At 36.2% G+C, this 23643-nt stretch overlaps 2 protein-coding genes, 2 non-coding genes and 1 pseudogene across 4 annotated transcripts in view; all 5 read left to right on the top strand.

The window, feature by feature from the left end:
* Positions 1 to 19204, top strand: part of LOC121734399 (centrosomal protein of 120 kDa-like) — a 38829-nt gene extending 19625 nt beyond the window's left edge. The window contains exons 14-20 of the mRNA XM_042125009.1: positions 7653 to 7835; positions 8402 to 8578; positions 9431 to 9517; positions 14927 to 15075; positions 16884 to 17014; positions 17920 to 17971; positions 19018 to 19204. Coding sequence (XP_041980943.1) covers positions 7653 to 7835; positions 8402 to 8578; positions 9431 to 9517; positions 14927 to 15075; positions 16884 to 17014; positions 17920 to 17971; positions 19018 to 19156 — 918 coding nt within the window. The 3' untranslated portion in view covers positions 19157 to 19204. The remainder of the gene's footprint in view (positions 1 to 7652; positions 7836 to 8401; positions 8579 to 9430; positions 9518 to 14926; positions 15076 to 16883; positions 17015 to 17919; positions 17972 to 19017) is intronic.
* Positions 16496 to 16617, top strand: LOC121734556 (annotated as a pseudogene).
* Positions 16689 to 16807, top strand: LOC121734550. Its single transcript, XR_006036747.1, has one exon. It is a non-coding gene; the product is annotated as a 5S ribosomal RNA (ribosomal RNA).
* On the top strand, positions 17278 to 17439 carry LOC121734557. The gene has a single exon (XR_006036751.1). It is a non-coding gene; the product is annotated as a U1 spliceosomal RNA (small nuclear RNA).
* A 2215-nt stretch (positions 19205 to 21419) lies between the features above and the next one.
* Positions 21420 to 22618, top strand: LOC121734400 (ubiquitin-conjugating enzyme E2 J2). Its single transcript, XM_042125010.1, has one exon. It carries the CDS (start codon positions 21556 to 21558, stop codon positions 22237 to 22239), a length of 684 nt encoding a protein of 227 aa, XP_041980944.1. The 5' UTR covers positions 21420 to 21555; the 3' UTR covers positions 22240 to 22618.
* Positions 22619 to 23643: the final 1025 nt, after the last annotated feature.

The following is a 23643-nucleotide window of genomic DNA, read 5'->3' as shown; positions in this document are numbered from 1 at the left end:
CCCCTAAAGATGGCAATTTGGCGCCCCTACAGGATGGCGCCCGTGTGTATTGCGCACATTGCACATATGGTAGCGGGGGCCCTGCACATTTGGACACATATTGTTCATAGTTCATACCTGCCAGACATGCTTTGCGCTAAAAAACCGACACCGCATGGCAAAGTGCAAATCTTTGTTCAAATTTTGAACACATATTCAAAGTCTCGTGCCACACATAGCAATCAAATAAGTGTTCAAACAAGTGAAGCTATGTCTGGCGCTGGCATCATACTTTGTTGTTTTTATAATTTGTTTGTTATTTTTATTCATATACACAGTGACGGATTAAGACTACTTAATGCCCTAAGCAATCCATGCCTGTGGGCCCTATCCATAAATAAACTAGAATCGGTCTTTCAACCTTTATCGCCTAAAAACATTAGTTTTTTTTATGTGCCTGAAGTTCCGAACGTTCAAGTGAACGAATTAGCTACAAAACAAAAACAAATTATCTTGAGTATCAAAATATAATATGTATCATAGTGAGATAAGGGGACACTTTTAGAGGGTGCAAATGTTATTTCTAATTCAAAAAATAGTCACCCCTAAAACCCACCCTTATAATTCCAAGTCGATTTTCTTCCACCCCACAGTGATTGAAAATTGTAAAAAAATTCATGCTAGTACACTTATAGATCCTACATACGATGGTAATATTTTTAACTTGCGGACTCACCCCTAAAACCCACCCTTAAAATTCAAAGTCGATTTTCTCCCACACCACAGTGATTGAAAATTCTAAAAAAATTCATGCTACTATACTTATAGATCCTACATACGATGGTAATATTTTCAACTTGCGGACTCACCCCTAAAACCCACCCTTAAAATTCAAAGTCGATTTTCTCCTACACCACAGTGATTGAAAATTCTAAAAAAATTCATGCTACTATACTTATAGATCCTACATATGATGGTAATATTTTCAACTTGCGGACTCACCCCTAAAACTTACCCTTAAAATTCAAAGTCGATTTTCTCCCACACCACAGTGATTGAAAATTCTAAAAAAATTCATGCTAGTACACTTATAGATTCTACATACGATGGTAATATTTTCAACTTGCAGACTCACCCCTAAAACTTACCCTTAAAATTCAAAGTCAATTTTCTCCCACACCACAGTGATTGATAATTCTAAAAAAATTCATGCTAGTATATTTTAAGATCCTACACACGATGGTAATATTTTAAACTTGCGGACTCACCCCTAAAACCCACCCTTAAAATTCAAAGTCGATTTTCTCCCACAACACAGTGGTTAAAAATTCTATAAAAATTCATGCTAGTATACTTATAGACCCTACATACGGTACGGTAACTAGTGTAGCTATTACTTCTGCGAGAGACATTTTTTTTTGCTGTTGGTTTATCCATTTTTAATAAATTAAACCAAGTAAAACACCACAATGTCTCGAAATATCTCAAAGCGTTACGTCACAGATGGTCGAGCTTGAATGTAGTCGTGGAAAGTTCCATAAATTTTGAATTCAAATCATAAATTCGAAATTCAAAAATTCGAAAACGGCCCGAACCAAGCGGCACAGCGTGTTAGTTCGATGGCACTTCCTAATAGTTTTCATAATATAGGTACAAGGGGCCGACGGCCGTCGGCCGTCCTTCAATCATATTGTGATGTTTTTGACATTTTTAGGGTTCCGTACCCAAAGTGTAAAAACGGAACCTATTACTAAGACTTCGATGTCTGTCTGTCTGTTCTTCCGTCCGTCCGTCTGTCTGTCTCCAGGCTGTAACTTAAGAACCGCTATAGGTAGACTTCTAAAATGTTCACAGATTATGTACTTAATTCGATTGCCGCTATAACAACAAATACTAAAAATAAAATAACCTTAATATTTAAGGGTTGCCCCCATACAACAAACGTGATTTATTCGGCCTTTTTTGCCTTATATCAGTAATGGCAACAGGTAGGCACATTATATTTTCACAAAGGCCTTGATTGTATGTCTACTTCAGTAATTAATAATAATAATATTAGAATAAAATTAAAATTTATGGGGGGGCTCCCATACAAAAAACACAATTTTTGGCCTTGTTGGACGTGGAGGCCACAAAGGAAGATCTTCCGACCGAGCTAGGTGGTATGCTCGGTCAGTCCGAAGCCCACTGACGTCATTTCAGACGTTGTATAATATATCTTGCCAGTTGTCGTTCTCCGAAACTTCAATAGCGCGATGTAGGATTGTTAGGCGAATTGTGGGAAGCGCCACAGCCTATTTTTGCTATTTGGTGAAATGGCTAAAAGGTTAAGAACCACTGCTTTAGACATTCTGTGTAAAAAATTTCAATACAATCGGTTCATAAGTTTTGACGTGAAAGCGAGACAAACAGACAGATAGACAAAGTAAATTTCGCATTTATATATATAATAACAAAAAGTATATATATTTTTTTAAAATAAGGGGGAAACGAGCAAACGGGTCACCTGATGGAAAGCAACTTCCGTCGCCCATGGACACTCGCAGCATCAGAAGAGCTGCAAGTGCGTTACCGGTTTTTAAGGGAGGGAAGGGAATAGGGGAGGGTAGGGAAGGGAATAGGGTAGGGGATTGGGCCTCCGGTAAACTTACTCACTCGGCGAAACACAGCACAAGCGCTGTTTCACGCCGGTTTTCTATGAGAACGTGGTATTTCTCCGGTCGAGCCGGCTCATCCGTGCCGAAGCATGGCTCTCCCACGTATAAAATTACAGATAGCTGTTACCCACGACTTTGTCTGCAGCTAATTCATTAATGCATTGCACATGTTACCATCCTATGTAGAATCTACAAGACGTATACTAGCATGAATTTTTTTAGAATTTCCAATCACTGTGTTGTTGGAGAAAATCGACTTTGAATTTTAAGGGTGGGTTTTAGGGGTGAGTCCGCAAGTTTAAAATATTACCATCGTGTGTAGGATCTTAAAATATACTAGCATGATTTTTTTTAGAATTTTCAATCACTGTGGTGTGGGAGAAAATCGACTTTGAATTTTAAGGGTGGGTTTTAGGGGTGAGTCCGCAAGTTTAAAATATTACCATCGTGTGTAGGATCTTAAAATATACTAGCATGAATTTTTTTAGAATTATCAATCACTGTGGTGTGGGAGAAAATCGACTTTGAATTTTAAGGGTAAGTTTTAGGGGTGAGTCCGCAAGTTGAAAATATTACCATCGTATGTAGAATATATAAGTGTACTAGCATGAATTTTTTTAGAATTTTCAATCACTGTGGTGTGGGAGAAAATCGACTTTGAATTTTAAGGGTAAGTTTTAGGGGTGAGTCCGCAAGTTGAAAATATTACCATCGTATGTAGGATCTATAAGTATAGTAGCATGAATTTTTTTAGAATTTTCAATCACTGTGGTGTAGGAGAAAATCGACTTTGAATTTTAAGGCTGGGTTTTAGGGGTGAGTCCGCAAGTTGAAAATATTACCATCGTATGTAGGATCTATAAGTATACTAGCATGATTTTTTTCAGAATTTTCAATCACTGTGGTGTGGGAGAAAATCGACTTTGAATTTTAAGGGTAAATTTTAGGGGTGAGTCCGCAAGTTGAAAATATTACCATCGTATGTAGGATCTATAAGTATACTAGCATGATTTTTTTCAGAATTTTCAATCACTGTGGTGTGGGAGAAAATCGACTTTGAATTTTAAGGGTAAATTTTAGGGGTGAGTCCGCAAGTTGAAAATATTACCATCGTATGTAGGATCTATAAGTATACTAGCATGAATTTTTTTAGAATTTTCAATCACTGTGGTGTGGGAGAAAATCGACTTTGAATTTTAAGGGTGGGTTTTAGGGGTGAGTCCGCAAGTTTAAAATATTACCATCGTGTGTAGGATCTTAAAATATACTAGCATGAATTTTTTTAGAATTATCAATCACTGTGGTGTGGGAGAAAATCGACTTTGAATTTTAAGGGTAAGTTTTAGGGGTGAGTCCGCAAGTTGAAAATATTACCATCGTATGTAGGATCTATAAGTATACTAGCATGAATTTTTTAGAATTTTCAATCACTGTGGTATGGGAGAAAATCGACTTTGAATTTTAAGGGTAAGTTTTAGGGGTGAGTCCGCAAGTTGAAAATATTACCATCTTATGTAGGATCTATAAGTATACTAGCATGATTTTTTTCAGAATTTTCAATCACTGTGGTGTGGAAGAAAATCGACTTTGAATTTTAAGGGTAAATTTTAGGGGTGAGTCCGCAAGTTGAAAATATTACCATCGTATGTAGGATCTATAAGTATACTAGCATGATTTTTTTCAGAATTTTCAATCACTGTGGTGTGGGAGAAAATCGACTTTGAATTTTAAGGGTAAATTTTAGGGGTGAGTCCGCAAGTTGAAAATATTACCATCGTATGTAGGATCTATAAGTATACTAGCATGATTTTTTTCAGAATTTTCAATCACTGTGTTGTTGGAGAAAATCGACTTTGAATTTTAAGGGTGGGTTTTAGGGGTGAGTCCGCAAGTTTAAAATATTACCATCGTGTGTAGGATCTTAAAATATACTAGCATGAATTTTTTTAGAATTTTCAATCACTGTGGTGTGGGAGAAAATCGACTTTGAATTTTAAGGGTGGGTTTTAGGGGTGAGTCCGCAAGTTTAAAATATTACCATCGTGTGTAGGATCTTAAAATATACTAGCATGATTTTTTTTAGAATTATCAATCACTGTGGTGTGGGAGAAAATCGACTTTGAATTTTAAGGGTAAGTTTTAGGGGTGAGTCCGCAAGTTGAAAATATTACCATCGTATGTAGAATCTATAAGTGTACTAGCATGAATTTTTTTAGAATTTTCAATCACTGTGGTGTGGGAGAAAATCGACTTTGAATTTTAAGGGTAAGTTTTAGGGGTGAGTCCGCAAGTTGAAAATATTACCATCGTATGTAGGATCTATAAGTATAGTAGCATGAATTTTTTTAGAATTTTCAATCACTGTGGTGTAGGAGAAAATCGACTTTGAATTTTAAGGGTGGGTTTTAGGGGTGAGTCCGCAAGTTGAAAATATTACCATCGTATGTAGGATCTATAAGTATACTAGCATGATTTTTTTCAGAATTTTCAATCACTGTGGTGTGGGAGAAAATCGACTTTGAATTTTAAGGGTAAATTTTAGGGGTGAGTCCGCAAGTTGAAAATATTACCATCGTATGTAGGATCTATAAGTATACTAGCATGATTTTTTTCAGAATTTTCAATCACTGTGGTGTGGGAGAAAATCGACTTTGAATTTTAAGGGTAAATTTTAGGGGTGAGTCCGCAAGTTGAAAATATTACCATCGTATGTAGGATCTATAAGTATACTAGCATGATTTTTTTTTGGAATTTTCAATCACTGTGGTGTGGGAGAAAATCGACTTTGAATTTTAAGGGTGGGTTTTAGGGGTGAGTCCGCAAGTTTAAAATATTACCATCGTGTGTAGGATCTTAAAATATACTAGCATGAATTTTTTTTAGAATTATCAATCACTGTGGTGTGGGAGAAAATCGACTTTGAATTTTAAGGGTAAGTTTTAGGGGTGAGTCCGCAAGTTGAAAATATTACCATCGTATGTAGGATCTATAAGTATACTAGCATGAATTTTTTAGAATTTTCAATCACTGTGGTATGGGAGAAAATCGACTTTGAATTTTAAGGGTAAGTTTTAGGGGTGAGTCCGCAAGTTGAAAATATTACCATCTTATGTAGGATCTATAAGTATACTAGCATGATTTTTTTCAGAATTTTCAATCACTGTGGTGTGGGAGAAAATCGACTTTGAATTTTAAGGGTAAATTTTAGGGGTGAGTCCGCAAGTTGAAAATATTACCATCGTATGTAGGATCTATAAGTATACTAGCATGATTTTTTTCAGAATTTTCAATCACTGTGGTGTGGGAGAAAATCGACTTTGAATTTTAAGGGTAAATTTTAGGGGTGAGTCCGCAAGTTGAAAATATTACCATCGTATGTAGGATCTATAAGTATACTAGCATGATTTTTTTCAGAATTTTCAATCACTGTGGTGTGGGAGAAAATCGACTTTGAATTTTAAGGGTAAATTTTAGGGGTGAGTCCGCAAGTTGAAAATATTACCATCGTATGTAGGATCTATAAGTATACTAGCATGAATTTTTTAAGAATTTTCAATCACTGTGGTGTGGGAGAAAATCGACTTTGAATTTTAAGGGTAAGTTTTGGGGGTGAGTCCGCAAGTTTAAAATATTACCATCGTATGTAGGATCTATAAGTATAGTAGCATGAATTTTTTTAGAATTTTCAATCACTGTGGTGTGGGAGAAAATCGACTTTGAATTTTAAGGGTGGCTTTTAGGGGTGAGTCCGCAAGTTAAAAATATTACCATCGTATGTAGGATCTATAAGTATACTAGCATGTATTTTTTAAGAATTTTCAATCACTGTGGTGTGGGAGAAAATCGACTTTGAATTTTAAGGGTAAGTTTTGGGGGTGAGTCCGCAAGTTTAAAATATTACCATCGTATGTAGGATCTATAAGTATAGTAGCATGAATTTTTTTAGAATTTTCAATCACTGTGGTGTGGGAGAAAATCGACTTTGAATTTTAAGGGTGGCTTTTAGGGGTGAGTCCGCAAGTTAAAAATATTACCATCGTATGTAGGATCTATAAGTATACTAGCATGTATTTTTTTAGAATTTTCAATCACTGTGGTGTGGGAGAAAATCGACTTTGAATTTTAAGGGTAAGTTTTGGGGGTGAGTCCGCAAGTTTAAAATATTACCATCGTATGTAGGATCTATAAGTATAGTAGCATGAATTTTTTTAGAATTTTCAATCACTGTGGTGTGGGAGAAAATCGACTTTGAATTTTAAGGGTGGGTTTTAGGGGTGAGTCCGCAAGTTAAAAATATTACCATCGTATGTAGGATCTATAAGTGTACTAGCATGAATTTTTTTACAATTTTCAATCACTGTGGGGTGGAAGAAAATCGACTTGGAATTATAAGGGTGGGTTTTAGGGGTGACTATTTTTTCAATTAGAAATAACATTTGCACCCTCTAAAAGTGTCCCCTTATCTCACTATGATACATATTATATTTTGATACTCAAGATAATTTGTTTTTGTTTTGTAGCTAATTCGTTCACTTGAACGTTCGGAACTTCAGGCACATTTTTTTTTTTTGTAAAATTAGATGGTGACATGTATAGTACTTAAGAAGTGGAGTAGTGAGACGTGATGCCCTAAGGACGGTTTTTTTGTAGGTACTTGGTGCCCCCTCAGACGTGATGCCCTAGGCAATTGCTTAATTTGATTGAGGGTTAATCCGTCACCGGCCACTGCATATACATTATATGTGTATAAAGATCAGTAATATTTTAGGAGAAATACACATTTTAGGAATAACGGTGTTCAAAACTTTATTTAGAATATTCTAAGTACCCATTCCAATAAGTTTTCCAACTTTATAATTTTGGGTCGGGAACCGAGAAACGCTGTAGCATTGTGGTTGTATTATGCAGTAACTGCGCTGCAGTCACTCTACTCATTGCGTTGCCGTAGAGTGTGTAAGATCCTGAAGTAGCTTTTTCATAATAACTTATGGTTATGTCATCCTAATACTGTTTCAGCTGAAACGCAAAGAGGACTACCATTTAGAACTACTGTCATTGGAGTGGAACAAACGTCGTGTGGAACTAGAAAGACAGCTGCGAACCAGCGTAGAGCGGTGTCAGGACCTCGCTGCCGAGCTGAGTGAAGCAACTGAGGACTTCCGACAGAAGGGACATAAGAACGCGGAGAGGGAGAAGAAGGTTTGTTGAATTTTTAAATAATAAGCAATATGCAAAGGCATCAAAAGTATTAAAGGGATCAAAAAGGAACAATAGATGGCAACACTTGTCTAGTCAATATTAAATTTTAGTTTTGGTTTAACCCGTTCGTGAAAAAACGAGACACAACAGATTTTCTATTGTGTCTCGGTCACCGGTGATACTAGTTGGAGTCGACCTATACTAAGAGATTGTGCAGGAACTCTAGGAACTGTGTTAAAAACTAACTTTGCAACACATAAAATAAGGGATTGTCAGTATCGACATAAATAATGATTAGTATTGGCTTAGTTTGCGCTGTTTGTCCCTCTTCTCAGTCTGCCTGTCTATCTAACAAGTAGCAACCCATAAACTACACATAATAATTCTATATTTATTATAAATACACTGACAGAAAGGTATACTTTTTTAACTCAGTAAGATGGAAAGTGATACCTAATCTGTTAGCGGCATGATTTCAATGGTTCCCTTTTATCACATTACCAGAGACCAGTATATTTATTACTCTATGACATTATACAATTTAATACCCTAATTTTATACCGTAGCTACTAGAAGCGAAGAAGACCTTAGAAGCTCACTTCACGGCGAAATACCAGGAGCTTCGCGAAGCCTCGCTGAAAATGCAGGACGATATGAACCACCGCCTTAGACTCAAGGACATGACTATAGAGGAGTTGCAGATGAGAGTGCAACAGTTGGAGAAGCAGATTGATGGGTTACAGGTATGAATAAGGAAATTGTCGAGGTCTATAATATGAATCTTATAAAATACTACGAATAATAAAAACTAAGGAAACGTAACTCGCAAACTTCAACCGACTTGCGAAACACTTTACTCTTCCTTATAGTTTGTGATTTTTATGATGATATGCGTGACACATTATAATTGACAATAGTAGGGAAGTTACGTAACAAAAATTAATCGATAATTTAAAATATCGAATCACTTCGTAAAGGAATTGCAATCGAAATTATCAATTTCGTACTGACATTTCAGTGGTGCCGGTTGGGTGCCGGCGATTTAAGATGGCATAAGTCAATCTCTATTGACATAAGTTCCGTTTCATGCATCTCACTTTTTTCAAATGTTTTCGTAACAATAATTTTATACTCCTATTTCGCAGTTAATATTTATAATTTTATATTAATAAGTTAGCATTTAGCAACTTTTAATTTTTATTCATTTACAATTATAGGAAACATTTGTTTTTGTAGATGGAATATAATTTATTACATTTTGATTTTTTTTTGTTTTCTTGTAAAAAAACCCGTAGCAAGGAATATGAAAACTGTCACCCATATCATCTTAAAACGCACAAACTATAGTTTTTATTATTCGTAGATAAAATATAACAACAAAAAGCCAACCCTTCCAATTCAACAACAAACAAGCCAAAAAAACAACAACAAAAAACAAAAAGGCGGTCCCCATAAGATTATTTAAGAACGTAAAAACAAAAATAATTATGTTGTTTATAATATCTTCTCTTATTTATTTTATAATTTTGTCTGTAGTAATTATCGTAATTATCATATATAATATTATCAATTAATCAAAAATAAATAATTTTCAGAGCAGCTTAAAGGAGGCAGAGAAGGATGCAGAGAGACGTGTTTCGGGATTGAGTAAAGAGCAAACGGCGAGTTTGGTGCAGGAATTGGTATGTTAAGACTTTATGGTCACAGCACACATCAACTCGGAAAGGGATCGTCACCGAATCGCCTTCGCCACGCCGCACAGTGGATCGAATCGACAATTTCGGGGACATAGGGACCAATTTTTTTTTGTGCCAATGGATAGAGCTAATTAATCTTAACAAATGTTATTCTTTGCAATTTTTTCTTAGGGTTATTATTTAAGTAGAAAAAAACATATTTTTAAATTTCTTGTATGGAAAAAAATATATAATCCCAAATTTTTGTCAAGTCCTGATAGATCCCGCGCTCAAACCTTTTTTTTTATATATTTTGGCTACATTGCTAGTATTATGTACCATAAATGTGTGCCTAAAGTTGCCACTCTGCCAGAAATAGCCGAAGAAAATTACAAAAGATTTAATTAGTAACTAATGACTTCTTAAAATTCCTTAAACTATTCTAGGCATATTTCATGCAAAATAATTATTATGCTAGTAAAACAATACTTATAATTACTTAAAATTAGAAAAAAAAAAGAAAAATCGATTCCATGTAAATATTGTGATCGGTCATTAACTTCAAGTAACTAATCCGTTTGACAATAGTAAATAATCTTTTGTATTGTGTATTTTCTAACAATCGCTTAATGACAATGAACAGAACAATATTCAAAATAAATAGCTTAAGTAGCCTTGCATAAGGGCTTTTAATTATACCCTCATTAGCTATTATTAGTGTGGCATGGAATATAATACTATCTCGTTTTGTTTTGCTAATAGCGTAGTGTTTTAAAAATTTGCGAAGGAATTTAAAAAAAAAACAATTTTTAATACTTAAATTTTATTATTAAGTATCGAAAAAAACATAAAAAAATAGCATTAATATGGTTTTTTAACAATAAAGATTACAAATAATAATATTTTCTCCATTTAAGCGTTACATACATATTCCCTATTAATAATAAAATTGAAAAATAAAAAATAGTGAGTATACATAAAAATTACGATACCATACATACTATAATAAAAGTAATAAAATTATTCTAAATAAATATTGCATTTAATTTACAAAACTCAAAAAGCTTACTCACTATCAGAATGATTATCCTGTAATTCATTAACGTCAATGAACTCTATCTCAGATTCTGTCGGCAAATTTAACAGAAGCTCTTTAGCCCGTGAAGAGAGAGCTATTTTGTTATGCTTTGATAGTCTTGGTCTAAAACTTGTGATATTTGGATCTGATGATATTAAAAGATTATGTAAAATATCCTCATTTGTGGCTTTTCTACTTAATTTTCTGGAATAACTCTCTCTGAATTTCCGGAAATCTTTGTTACGAGCTTCTGCTGCTTCTTCTGACAGATTGCCGATAGGTATGGTAGCAAAATGCTGGATAATATCAGCGCCATGTATAAGCAGCTTATGTAAACTAGAAGGCATATAATACCAGGGATATAAATTTATGTAGAGTTCTGCAGTCTCTCTACAGAATAAGGAGAATTTAGAAAGGTTGACGCACTCTCCAGATGCTACAGTCTGGAGTATTACATGTAACCTTTCTATTAATTCCTTGCTTATACCAGTAATACGGGCTGCAGTGTTTGCGTCCCTGAAAAATCTTCGGGCAGTATTGCCATCATTAGTTGTTCCCTCTCCTTGTTTCACCTGGTCTATTAGTAATCCGCAATCTTCTCTAAATGCTCGCTGAATTTCGAACTTTCTAAGCTTAATTTTTTGTTGATCTTCGCCCCTGCCACTCCATTTTTTAAAATCCATACGATAGGCTGCATAAGAAAAATGGGACATTACTAATATTGAAAATGAATATTTTGTAAAAGAACAATGACTTGCGGCTGTAAAGTAATTAATAGCTAAGGTATGATAAATAAGAATAATTATTGTTACCTATGTGAAGAAGGCACTCCATACACCTTATCCAGCAGTGTAAAGATGATAGTCCGTACTGGTGAATTTCTTCATTCTTGTGTTTTTGGTCAAGCAGTTCAATATTGTTCATTTCCGATGGCTTTGCTTTGCAAATATCGCAAACGGCTGTCGACGTCTCTGATAAATATGACGTTATCTTTCCGTCAATCATCGTCAAAAGTAACTGGTGAGACACTTCAATTTGATTCAGTTTTGATGGCTGAAGCGCTTTTATTTCTTCTGTTATTCTGTTTTTAATTGACATAACAATGGACTGGGTTTCTTTCGTAAATTGAAACATTAATGGACGACAGTAAAACGTGGACGATGGTCTTTCGTTTTCCCAAACAATAGTTCCATCGGATTGTTGTAGCCTAACTGGTACTAGACTGGCCATAAAAATACTGGAGTCTTCAAATTCTTTGTTTACTTTTTGCTTGTACACACTTTGACCAGAAGCTCCGTCAAAACCCCATTTACTTACAAGCTCTAAATTTATTGTTGCGTCCAAATCCATGGATATTGCATCCAAAAGTCTTGATACAGTCAAGTTGAGTAAAGCTTGCAGTTTCATTGAAGCCCCGTCCTCAGTAATACATAAATCTTTTTTATCTGGATAACAATTCAATTTAGCTTGTTGCAATTTGTAGTACGATGGATATAACTCTGAACCATTTTCACTCGCAGACTCTCTTAAGTTTATATATTGCCACTTTGATAACTTTAGCGAAACTAATAAAGCTAGTGCCTTATCAGGTGAATACGTATCACTCTTAACCTTATCGTTGTTTAAGCATGCCTTGACTTTATTTAAATCTTCTGGATGATTGAGTAAATGGTTCATTATTTTTGAAATATCTTCGTTTCCACTATTTTTTAAACTCCTTGTTGATATGGCAGACATTTCTTCCGGAGAAAATGAAAGATTTTTATTTATTTCATCTAAACGTCTCCGTTTTTGTCGATCACATAAATCTTCAAAAGGTTTCCTCGGAGTAAACGTAGATGTGGAAGCGTCTGAAGTAGAAAGTGCTGGTGGTAGATTCTCAGTATTATCATAAACCTCGAGTTCTATTGGTTCAGTATTGATAACATCAAAATTGATTTCTTGGGGCCAATTTATTGACGATTCTAACCAATCGCCATTTTTTTTAATAAATTTAGCTAATGTTCGGTTGCATTTTTCCCATCTGGCACATATATTAGAACAAAAACGCGTACAGAACTTTCTAAGCACGGCACTATTCTCTTCAGTGACATTTATTTTCGATTGTAGAAAATCAAATAGTTTTTTACTATCTGACAAACTTTTCAATTGGTCTCTTAATACCATAAATAAATCTATATTATTCACAAAACCGTCCATTATACCAAAATAAAGAAAATTAAACACTGTGAAAATACGATGTATGTAGTAGCACGTTTAAACAATAACTAATTTTGAAATATCAATTACGATCCTTTTATAATTTTCCACACCTAACAAAGATAATTATAACTATTAATGATTGGCTAATGAGGGTATAAGCCCTTATGCAATTACTTAAGCTCTTTATTTTGAATGTTGTTCGATTCATTATCATTAGGTAAGCGATTGTTAGAAAATACACAATTCAAATTAATTACGAATTCGGCAGCCCGGGCTTCCAAAAAAAACCAGAAATTATCTAAGAAATTTATTAAACTAACTTATATTTCATTTACAATAATTGTTCCGCGATCGATCCTAGACCGGAATGGAATGACAATTTTTGATAGAACATGAATAATTACGAAAACGCGGTTATGCTGAAACTGCTGATGTGTTACCTCGAAGGCGATGGCGTTGACCGGGCACGTGCGGCTGCATCAGCATTCTCCTTTAGGGGTCCGTGCGTAATTCCTCCACCCCCAGAGAAGCAACTATTTGAGGACTTTGAGCGAGAAAGTTGCTGGCAGAGATTCTTGATTCTTTACAGGAACTGCGTAGACTGGTTGATCAGCTTGGCTGGTTGGAGTGACACCCTCGTTTAGACCACTGTCCTTTTGTCGACGCAAGCGGCGACGTCGGATGATAAGAATAAGGGAAATTGTAACTATACCAAATACTAACGTGTATAGGGGCAACGTTGTATGGTACAGTGAAGAAGATATTTGATTTAGTTGGACAGGGTTCTGTAGAATTAATTGTTCTTCCAGGTTATGTAGATTCTTCAGGTCGAAAGAATTGAGGGTCATATGGGGAATCGATATTTCTAGTTTTTTTTTCTAATTTTAAGTAATTATAAGTATTGTTTTACTAGCATAATAATTATTTTGCATGAAATATGCCTAGAATAGTTTAAGGAATTTTAAGAAGTCATTAGTTACTAATTAAATCTTTTGTAATTTTCTTCGGCTATTTCTGGCAGAGTGGCAACTTTAGGCACACATTTATGGTACATAATACTAGCAATGTAGCCAAAATATATAAAAAAAAAGGTTTGAGCGCGGGATCTATCAGGACTTGACAAAAATTTGGGATTATATATTTTTTTCCATACAAGAAATTTAAAAATATGTTTTTTTCTACTTAAATAATAACCCTAAGAAAAAATTGCAAAGAATAACATTTGTTAAGATTAATTAGCTCTATCCATTGGCACAAAAAAAAATTGAAAAACAAAAATTGGTCCCTATGTCCCCGAAATTGTCGATTCGATCCACTGTGCGCCGTCAACCAGGCGTCAACCTAACGTATGCACGTATTAACAAAGCGTATCAGTAGGGCCTGAACGTCAACTCGGCTACGGCTAGGCGACGCCTCGCTTACGGCTCGCCGACCGCTGTCCCCTTCCGAGGTGAGGCGATTACGTTACGGTTCCGCTTAGTGTGCGTTGCAGTAGGGAGTTTCATACAAACAATATTGAACGGCTCGAGGCGATACGGTGCCGATCCCTATCCGAGTTTATATGTGTGCTCAGTGCTGTGACCTTTAACCGCCGCCCCTAGGGACGGATATTAAGGCTGCCTTCACATTAAGCTGCGCGGTTGCCGCACTACTCGCGACTTAATGTGAAGGCAGCCGTATAACTTAACTGTAAATAAGTGAAGATTTTGACATGAGTCCCATACGTCATCTATCAAACTCGTTATTAAATTGTAGTTTAATCATCATTATCGTTTAATCGGCTTGAGCTACCAACGCGCTCACCTCACGGCTCATCCACCGAGCCGCGAGGTGTAGTATATTGTCTGTGTTCACTCTGTCAATAACAATTATTGAAGACGTGAGTGGAAGATGATCGAACAAGTAACATTTCGTAACATACGGAAAATAACTCATTTTTTCCCTAATTATTTTAATAAAACTTGTGACTCATCTACTTCATAACCAAGCTAATATATCTGGCTACACATATAATCCATACTTTTTCTATTTCAAATATTTTTTCCGGCCCTAAAGCCTCCATTAAAACAAAAAAACGGGAAGTTTTTTCATGTTACTTACCCTATTCATCCACTCACGTCTTGAATTATTTTTAGCGTTGCATGGAAGAGAAGCTGGAGAGTGCTATCCAATCGAAGGCGTTCTTCAAGGAGCAGTGGGGGCGGGCGGTGCGGGAGCTGCACCTGGTGAAGCTGGACACGCGAGCGCGGTTACTGCGGGAGCTACGAGCGAGTCGCGCTAGCGGGTAGGAGCTGATTTAAATTCTTTATAATGCTCCTGCTCCACCTGCGTTATGTCCCTGCTCCATCTGCGTGTTTGCGCGTTAATTAGCGCGTTAATCGGGACGGTACGCAAATGTAGCCAACGTTTTAACGTGTTAACTTACTAGCGGCATTACTAATGACGTTAGACGTTAAGCGATAGCTCGGGTGTCGGTTTTTTTGAACACATTAAAGGGAAGCGCTAGAGAGTAGAGGATATTGGCTACATTTACGCCGGCTCGTTCCGCACGACGATTGCGTAGAGGAACGACGTGTTTGCTTTCTTTTGATGCAAAATAATACGACAACGGAGTGATCCAAAAAAAAAGCGTTGAAATTTTTAGAATTGCTTCAATTTGAACCATGCGTTTGGAACGTTAATGCTTAAAATTTTGTAGCGTTAATGCCTAATTGTAGCCAACGCGCAATGTTAATGCATTAAGCGATGTGCAGTTTGGCATTAACGCTAACGCAGGTGGAGCAGGAGCATTAGCGTAACCGTTACGCCGTAACTGCGTAGATGCGTCAAGTTAATTTGACCGTTATACGTCATGTTACGCTCAAAGATCGAAAACTCTCAGTGAGCGGAAAAATAGCTCACAACGCGTTGTGATCACAGTATTCACAGCAAAAAATTCACAACGCGAAAATCGTGTTACGGCTCTTATGAAAACGCGCACGACGTGTTGTGGCAATCGCAGAAAGAACAAATAGCGAAATTCGTACTATCAGGGAAGTTAATTCATAGATGGTAGACCTACCTAATAATGACCAAAATGACGTATCACGACCAAATACCTAATTTGGTCGCGATACGTCAAACCCAGCTGACAGAATAGCAAACAAGCAAAATAACATTGAATTGACATCATCTGACCAATTGACGTAGGTCCGTCAACTGCCTATGAATCAATTTCCTCGATGGTACAGTACAGGGTAACTTCTCACTCAACACATTCGGTCTTACTACAAAAGATTTAAACACCTGTTGAACAGTTGATTAGGAAAAAAATCAGTACATAATGGTCTTAAAACAACTGTTTGATTATAGATGTTTAGGTTTTCTGTGGTAAAACCGGTAAGTAATTTTTTGTGGGATAATGATAATACACAAATGTTTTAACAGAGTCCATATATAACATTAGTACAGGTCGACAAGGCTTTAATTGAATGTGGCAATGTCAGTCAATGTGCGCTGCTGGTAAAGGAGAACTGTCGAAAATGACGTTTTTGTATGATAGAAGCGTCAGTTCCTTTTCCCGCCACGTTCATAAACAGCCTTGTCGAACTCTAGGCAATGTATATGTGGTAGTCATCTGGTTGATTGATGTTGGCTTTTTGTTGGTATATTTTATGTTGCTAGCATAACATCGATATTAGTAGAGTCGTTTGCGCTCAGTGTTCGTCAACGTCCATACCACGTTGAATACATCTCTCAATCTCGTCCAATCACCGAAGTTAAGCAACGTCGGGCGCGGTTAGTACTTGGATGGGTGACCGCCTGGGAATACCGCGTGATGTTGGCTTTTTGTTGGTATATTTTATGTTGCTCAATGCATAACATCGACATCAGTAGAGTCGTTTGCGCTCAGCGTTCGCCAACGTCCATACCACGTTGAATACACCGGTTCTCGTCCGATCACCGAAGTTAAGCAACGTCGAGCGCGGTTAGTACTTGGATGGGTGACCGCCTGGGAATACTGCGTGATGTTGGCTTTTTGACTCCATAATTCATAAAATTTACAAAAAAATAAATACATATTTATACCTAATTCAAAATTATATTTTTCAGATTAAATATTACTAAAGATCAAGATGAAAACCTAATGAACAAAAATTTGAGTTCTGCACTGAGAATAAACGACGAATCGTATTTAGACATCATGACAAAAACTTCAGAAATAGACGCACACTCTGTGACCGGTAAGTTTCAATATAAAAATTGTCCGTATGTACAGACTACAAACATACAAAAATACAAAAAGAAAGAAAGAACCCAATTGGCCTAACACATAATTCATGCATCATACATGTTATAATACGTGTGGCATATTATGTTACATGCAAGTTTTTTTATATCGTCGCGTTCCACATAGATGTCGCTCTTAGATTACGGCGCATTTCTACATCGCGCTATCGAAAACGCGACGCGTAGAATGACTACCGCGGGCCGCGCTAGTGAAATCATACTTACCTGGCGTAGGGGATACCGTGATCAAGAAGGCGGTTCCCCCAGAGCGAGGCTCTTCCATTGCACTGCGGTTGGGTTGACCTCTGCGATTATCCCTAATGCGGATAACTCGGACGCGTAATTTTTGGTAGTGGGGACTGCGTACGCGCCGTCCCCTTCAGTAATCACTATGTACTATCCGAGAAGTTAATTTCTAGGCAGATAGCCGACCTTCTAGTTTGGTTACGTTTCGTCGAACCCATTAGCCAGCCGAGTGCCGACAGATCACAATTATTTAAATTGACATGATCCGACCAAATGACGTTGGTCTGTCGACTGCGTGGGAATCAATTTCCTCGATGGTACAAACAAACAGTATAAAGTATTATAAGTCTACCAGGATCTGATGGCAAATTTTCAAAAGATATCCTTGATCCATTATATTTGCATGTTTCACACACAGAATAAGCCGCTATAATAAACGGATCAAAATGTTTTATTCCAATTACCTCGACATTGCCTACAGTCAAATAATTTAACACTTTTTGCCATCAGATTCTGGTAGACCGTAGACCTATAGTAGGCACTAGGCAGCGCTACATTTACATGAATACGAACTTTTAATGCTTAATTATTGAGGGATCGTTTTTAATTCCAGGAGCAGCTTATCCTATTGACATTGATGATAATCTGGAAACGTATGACACCAAGTAAGTTGCTATCTTTTTAAATTTATGTATGTTCAACGAATGTTTTACTAGTTAAAAGCCAAATCTAAACTAAAAAACCGGCCAAGTGCGTGTCGGGCCACGCGCAATATAGGGTTCCGTAGTACCGCTAGTTAAAAAAAAATGTATGGTCAATGAATGTACATTTATAACGTGTTTTACACTATTAACAACATCATCTCGGTTACTTTCAAAGGAATTTTCTGAACGAAAAGTTTCGCCGAATACATTTTTTTTAGTTGATCGACTATTACTCAATTTTTTCACATTTCCAGAAGGCTTAGTTGGTAGAAGGAAGGAAGGACACTGGACTCTAATGATTTTTTCCACTTTAAAACTTAATATTTCACAAACGGATCCCTAAATCGAAAAATGATCTATAAATACTCATATTAATATTTTAAAAACCTATCTAACGACACCCCACATGATGGGGTGGTCGCGAAAAAAAATTTCATCCCCGCTTGATGTGTAGTGAAGGTACCATAAAAAAAATAGTTATTTTTTTAAGATTTCATGTACCATTTTGTCGGCATCATTAACATGTGCATTCATGCCAAATTACAGCTTTGTAGGTTCTATAGTCTCTGAGCAAAACCGCGGACAGACAGACGGACGGACGGACAGACGGTATCTTTTTAACTACGGTTGGTTCCTTGTTGACTACGGAACCCTAAAAATCGTTATTAACATAAAACACATTTAACAATAAGCCCAACGCTTAGCATTACTTTAATTGAAGTTATTTCTACGTTAAGACCACGACTATCTCTCCTGTTTTATGTATGTATATGAAAGGGAAGGTATGATTTTTTGGCGTGGGAGGACCTAAAGTTTTCACAAACTGTCATTAAGAATTTTTGGCTGCATTCAAAAAAGTAACACTCAATTTATAACACTCTTTATAAAGATAAAGAGTGTTATTTTTGAATGCAGTCAAAAGGAAGAATCCTAAATCTCTAAAAGTATTTTGAGATTTAGGACTCTTCCTTTGGGACTTGCAATTTATTATTTTTGGATTGTTGCAGACTTACAACTAGTAAGAGCAGACTGGAAGAACTTATAGCAGAGAGAGATAAGTTGGTGCAAGACGACAGTCCCGATGAAGCCACCATTAAACAGCTGAACCATGACATCAGGAGTATACTGATGAGCTATGGCACTTGATATCAGCCTAAAAGTTCTGCTAGCTGTATAATAAAGATTTTGAAATTACGTATTGCGTGTTAATTAGAGCCTAATAACAATCTGATGGCAATTTTTGACAGCAGATTTTCAAAAAATATCCTTGATCATTGGATAAATTTTTATATTTGCATGTTTAACACACATTATCAGCCGCTATAGGAAAAAAAAGGATCAAAATGTTTTATTCCAATTACCCGGGTATTCATCATCATCATCATCATATTATCAGCCTATAGTCCTTATATTTCTATATATAATAAAGTACTCTGTGCTATAGTCGTCCACTGCTGGACATAGGCCTCTCTCTATGAACCAATGAATGCCCAGATTACCGATCACAGAGTACTTTATTATAATATTTACCGATCTCCTGCTACTCGCATCCAACATGGGCCTGCAACTAAGCGGAGATCGTCGTCCCGGGTATTGCTAGAGTCAATTTATTTTCTCACTTTTTGCCATCAGATTCTGGTAGACCTATACATGGAATTAATAATAAAAAATTAACTTAACACAGCGAATAAGTACAAGGTTTGCTTAGCTTTGTTTGGTTACTAGTGATTATATTCTCTTTGACGTCAATATTGAAAACCCGACTGCGGACCATGAACAGGCAACGTTGCCGTTGACTGTTTTTTATATAAGAGAGATTTAAAAGAAATATACGTGTTAAATTCAGAATGCACAATTATCAAATGTATTAACTTAGGGGGGTATTACATTATCATTTATATATTATCATTTCTATGATCATATATAGGATCCAATATATATGATCATTTGATCATATCTGCATATTACATTATCATATTTCATTGATCCTATTTAACATCATATGTGGTTTCAATAGCCAATGGAGAGCGCTAACGCTGACAGGTATTGACGTCAGGGCTACTAGATTTGTCATTTTTAATATGGCTTGTTTTTTGTTATTTCAGCAAGATTATCCAAGTATATAATTAGAAAAATAATTACATTACATTATTTGAAACATATTAACGAACAAGAAATTAAAAACTCTTTTTTATATTAAATAACTAGCAACACCTATTTCTATGACCGTATTGGATCCAATCTCTCAGCAAATGTCAAAAATCTATGATCAAGGAAGAAATGAGTCATATGTCTATATTACATTATCTAATCTTTATGTTGAATCTGTCGTGCGTCAGGCGTAATATGTATAGGAACCACGGAAGATCAGGTACCGCGGTGCAGTGTTCTGCGCCGTGGTAATACACCTGAGTGGGTATCCTTTTCGGCATTATACAATGCACTGCTTAATGATGCCATATATTTTTTTTTGTAGTTGTTGTTTGTTTTATTTTTTCTTTTGGGTTATTGTTTGCTTTTTTTTTTTGCTTTAGTGTGTGCAGTGTATTGTATTTATGTTTGAATAAAATTTTTATTATTATTATTATTATTATAATATCATTGACTCAATGATCTCGGATCCAATATATATGATAATCTAATATCCCTTAGTATTAGCTCCGTGGTCTTTTTTTTTTTTTTTTATTAAATAAGGGGGCAAACGAGCAAACGGGTCACCTGATGGAAAGCAACTTCCGTCGCCCATGGACACTCGCAGCATCAGAGGAGCTGCAAGTGCGTTGCCGGCCTTTTAAGAGGGAATAGGGTAATAGGGAGGGTAGGGAAGGGAAGGGAATAGTTGAGGGTAGGGAAGGGAATAGGGTAGGGGTTAGGGGATTGGGCCTCCGGTAAACTCACTCACTAGGCGAAACATAGCGCAAGCGCTGTTTCACGCCGGTTTTCTGTGAGAACGTGGTATTTATCCGGTCGAGCCGGCCCATTCGTGCCGAAGCATGGCTCTCCCACGTATGAAAAATCCATTTCTGTGTCTGACCCCAATGTTTCTATTAGCCGGGCTCATGCAGCTGATATAGCGTACTTTAAGCTGGCCCCTAGACGAACAATTTGATTGTCAATATCACCGATCACGTATTGCGTAATACTATTGACCGTCTAGGGCCGCTATCGCCTATCTCCAACCCGTAGCCCGCGGCCGTGTGCGGCCCGCCGCACCCTGCCTGCCCTGCGGCCTGCCCCGGGGCAGTTCAAGATGGTGAAAACGCTATAGCCTATAAGATTATCGTCCTATTACTTTATGTTTGAAGCATTGTTATAAATAGAAAAAATTATTGCAATGACAGGAAAATGACACCTGACTGCTGACAATTTGACATTGACAATTGAAATTGCATTTTCTGTTCGTGTCATCAATCAATCACTAGAAAAATAATTGCTTTTTATTGTTTTTCTCGTAGTTATTGTTATAATTAAATAATTATAAAGATATTCTGAAAAACTCAAAGAATCAACACACACAGAAAGTTACATATTGATGTTTCTACTCCATGAAAACAATGGCTAAGACAAAAGTAACAGGAGCCACAAGTAGGTTGAAGCAGGATTACTTGAGGCTGAAAAAAGACCCCGTTCCCTATGTGACCGCAGAACCAGTGCCTTCGAACATATTGGAGTGGCATTATGTGGTCAAAGGTCCAGAGAAGAGTCCCTACGAGGGAGGATACTACCACGGCAAGATCATTTTCCCGAGGGAGTTCCCCTTCAAACCTCCGTCGATATTCATGATCACGCCGAATGGCCGATTCAGAACGAACACTAGACTGTGCCTCAGTATTACAGACTTTCATCCGGACACATGGAATCCGGCGTGGTCTATATCCACCATTTTAACTGGACTACTCAGTTTCATGCTGGAAAAAACACCGACATTTGGATCAATACAAACCTCGGACTACCAAAAAAGATGTTTTGCAGCTGAGTCACTCGAAATAAACCTAAAAAACAAGATGTTTTGTGAGCTGTTTCCGGAGTATGTGGAGGAAATTGAGAAGCAGCTAAAGGAGCGACAGGAGGCTCTGCTGCAGTCGGATAATCCCAGTAACCCCAGTGATGCTGAAGTTACCGAACAGTCCAACTTGTACACTGTGTTGACTAACTTGTTACTAGTTGTTGGCTTTGTATTTCTTGCTTACATGGTGAAGTATGTTTTAGCGTCAATATCTAATGACTAAGATAATAAAAAATTGTACACTACGATATGTATATATTTTGTAATTTACTATGTAAATACACTTAGTTTATTAATTTTATTTGAAAGCATTAGAGCTAGCTAGAGTGTTTTGTTGTGTATTATTGACAGTGTGCAAAACTTGATATTTAAACAAAATATTTTATTATTGTATAAATAATGAAGTCAATTTGTGTTGAGGTCAGTTGTGATGTAAGACTTACATTGTGCATATTGGTAAAAATACTAATAAGTTTTGCATTGAAATATTAGCAAGAATTATTGTAGTTCTTCATTGCTACAGTCTACAAACTATAAGATTATTACGGGACCAAGTTGTTTAACTTTCACAAAAGCTTAATAAAAAAATAATTTGCATTTTATTGCCTTATTTAAATCAGACTTGGCCCCTTGTTTAGAGTCCGTAATGTTTTGCCAGTATCTATAACTCAAAGCTTTTTCATAGCGATTTCTATTAAATACACTCTTGTAAATCTTTGTGTAAGACCTATTAGTGAAATTTATATTCAATTAACAATCTTCATGCTTTTTTTTCTTTTAAGTTTTTGCTGGCATAAGTTATTATAAAGTTTTAGATAGATCTGGTACAGTTCTTGCAATCTACGCCTTGTAGTCTTTATTTGTAGTTGTAATTGTGAATAGACATTTTCCTTACTGTGCGTACCTGACGGAGCAGTCAGTAGCGAACGAGCCATGTACGCGTGTATAGATATAGTCACTCACACAACTTAGGGCGCCGCGCACTCGTAGATTGCAAGAACTATATACCACTATTAAACTCACTGCCTTGCTAATAATCCCTCAACTGTGGATTCGTGGAAATCTATTGTTATCCTTATATTACTTAGCTTATGAATGAGCATGGTAAAATAGGAACTACATATTGAGTTTACTAACTAGGCAACAGCTATAAAGATTTTTAAAAAATTAGATTGCAAATAGAAAGTGCTTAGATTTTGTATTTAAAATTCTATGTGATTTTTATTGTAACTAGCAAGTCACAGTCTAAATATTAAAATTATAATTTGGCAAACCGTACCAGCATTTGTTATTGAACACAAATAAAACACAATATTACGTGTAATAATTAATGAATATAATAGTGGAAAGAGTGCACGTAATATTTGTGTGTAAAATTAATTTCCACCAAGTACCGACAGTACAATCAATTACATTTATTAATATTATTAAATACTTATTGATTTTTTGCTTGGTTAGGTATCATTTTAAATTCCAAATATGAATAGCTTACTTGGTTTCATTTCCTATTGGTTCTAATACTGTCTACGCCTTTACAAAGTGGGTATTTTATAGTTACCTATAGACAATGATGAAATACTCAAAGCAGATATGTTACTACCGCACGCGTTGTGAAGATTCAAATACG

This window comes from Aricia agestis, chromosome 15, assembly GCF_905147365.1.
Source record: "Aricia agestis chromosome 15, ilAriAges1.1, whole genome shotgun sequence".
NCBI classification, from domain to species: Eukaryota; Metazoa; Arthropoda; class Insecta; order Lepidoptera; family Lycaenidae; genus Aricia; species Aricia agestis.
The sequence above is the reverse complement of the archived record's forward strand: the minus strand, read 5'-3'. Positions and strand labels throughout refer to the sequence as shown.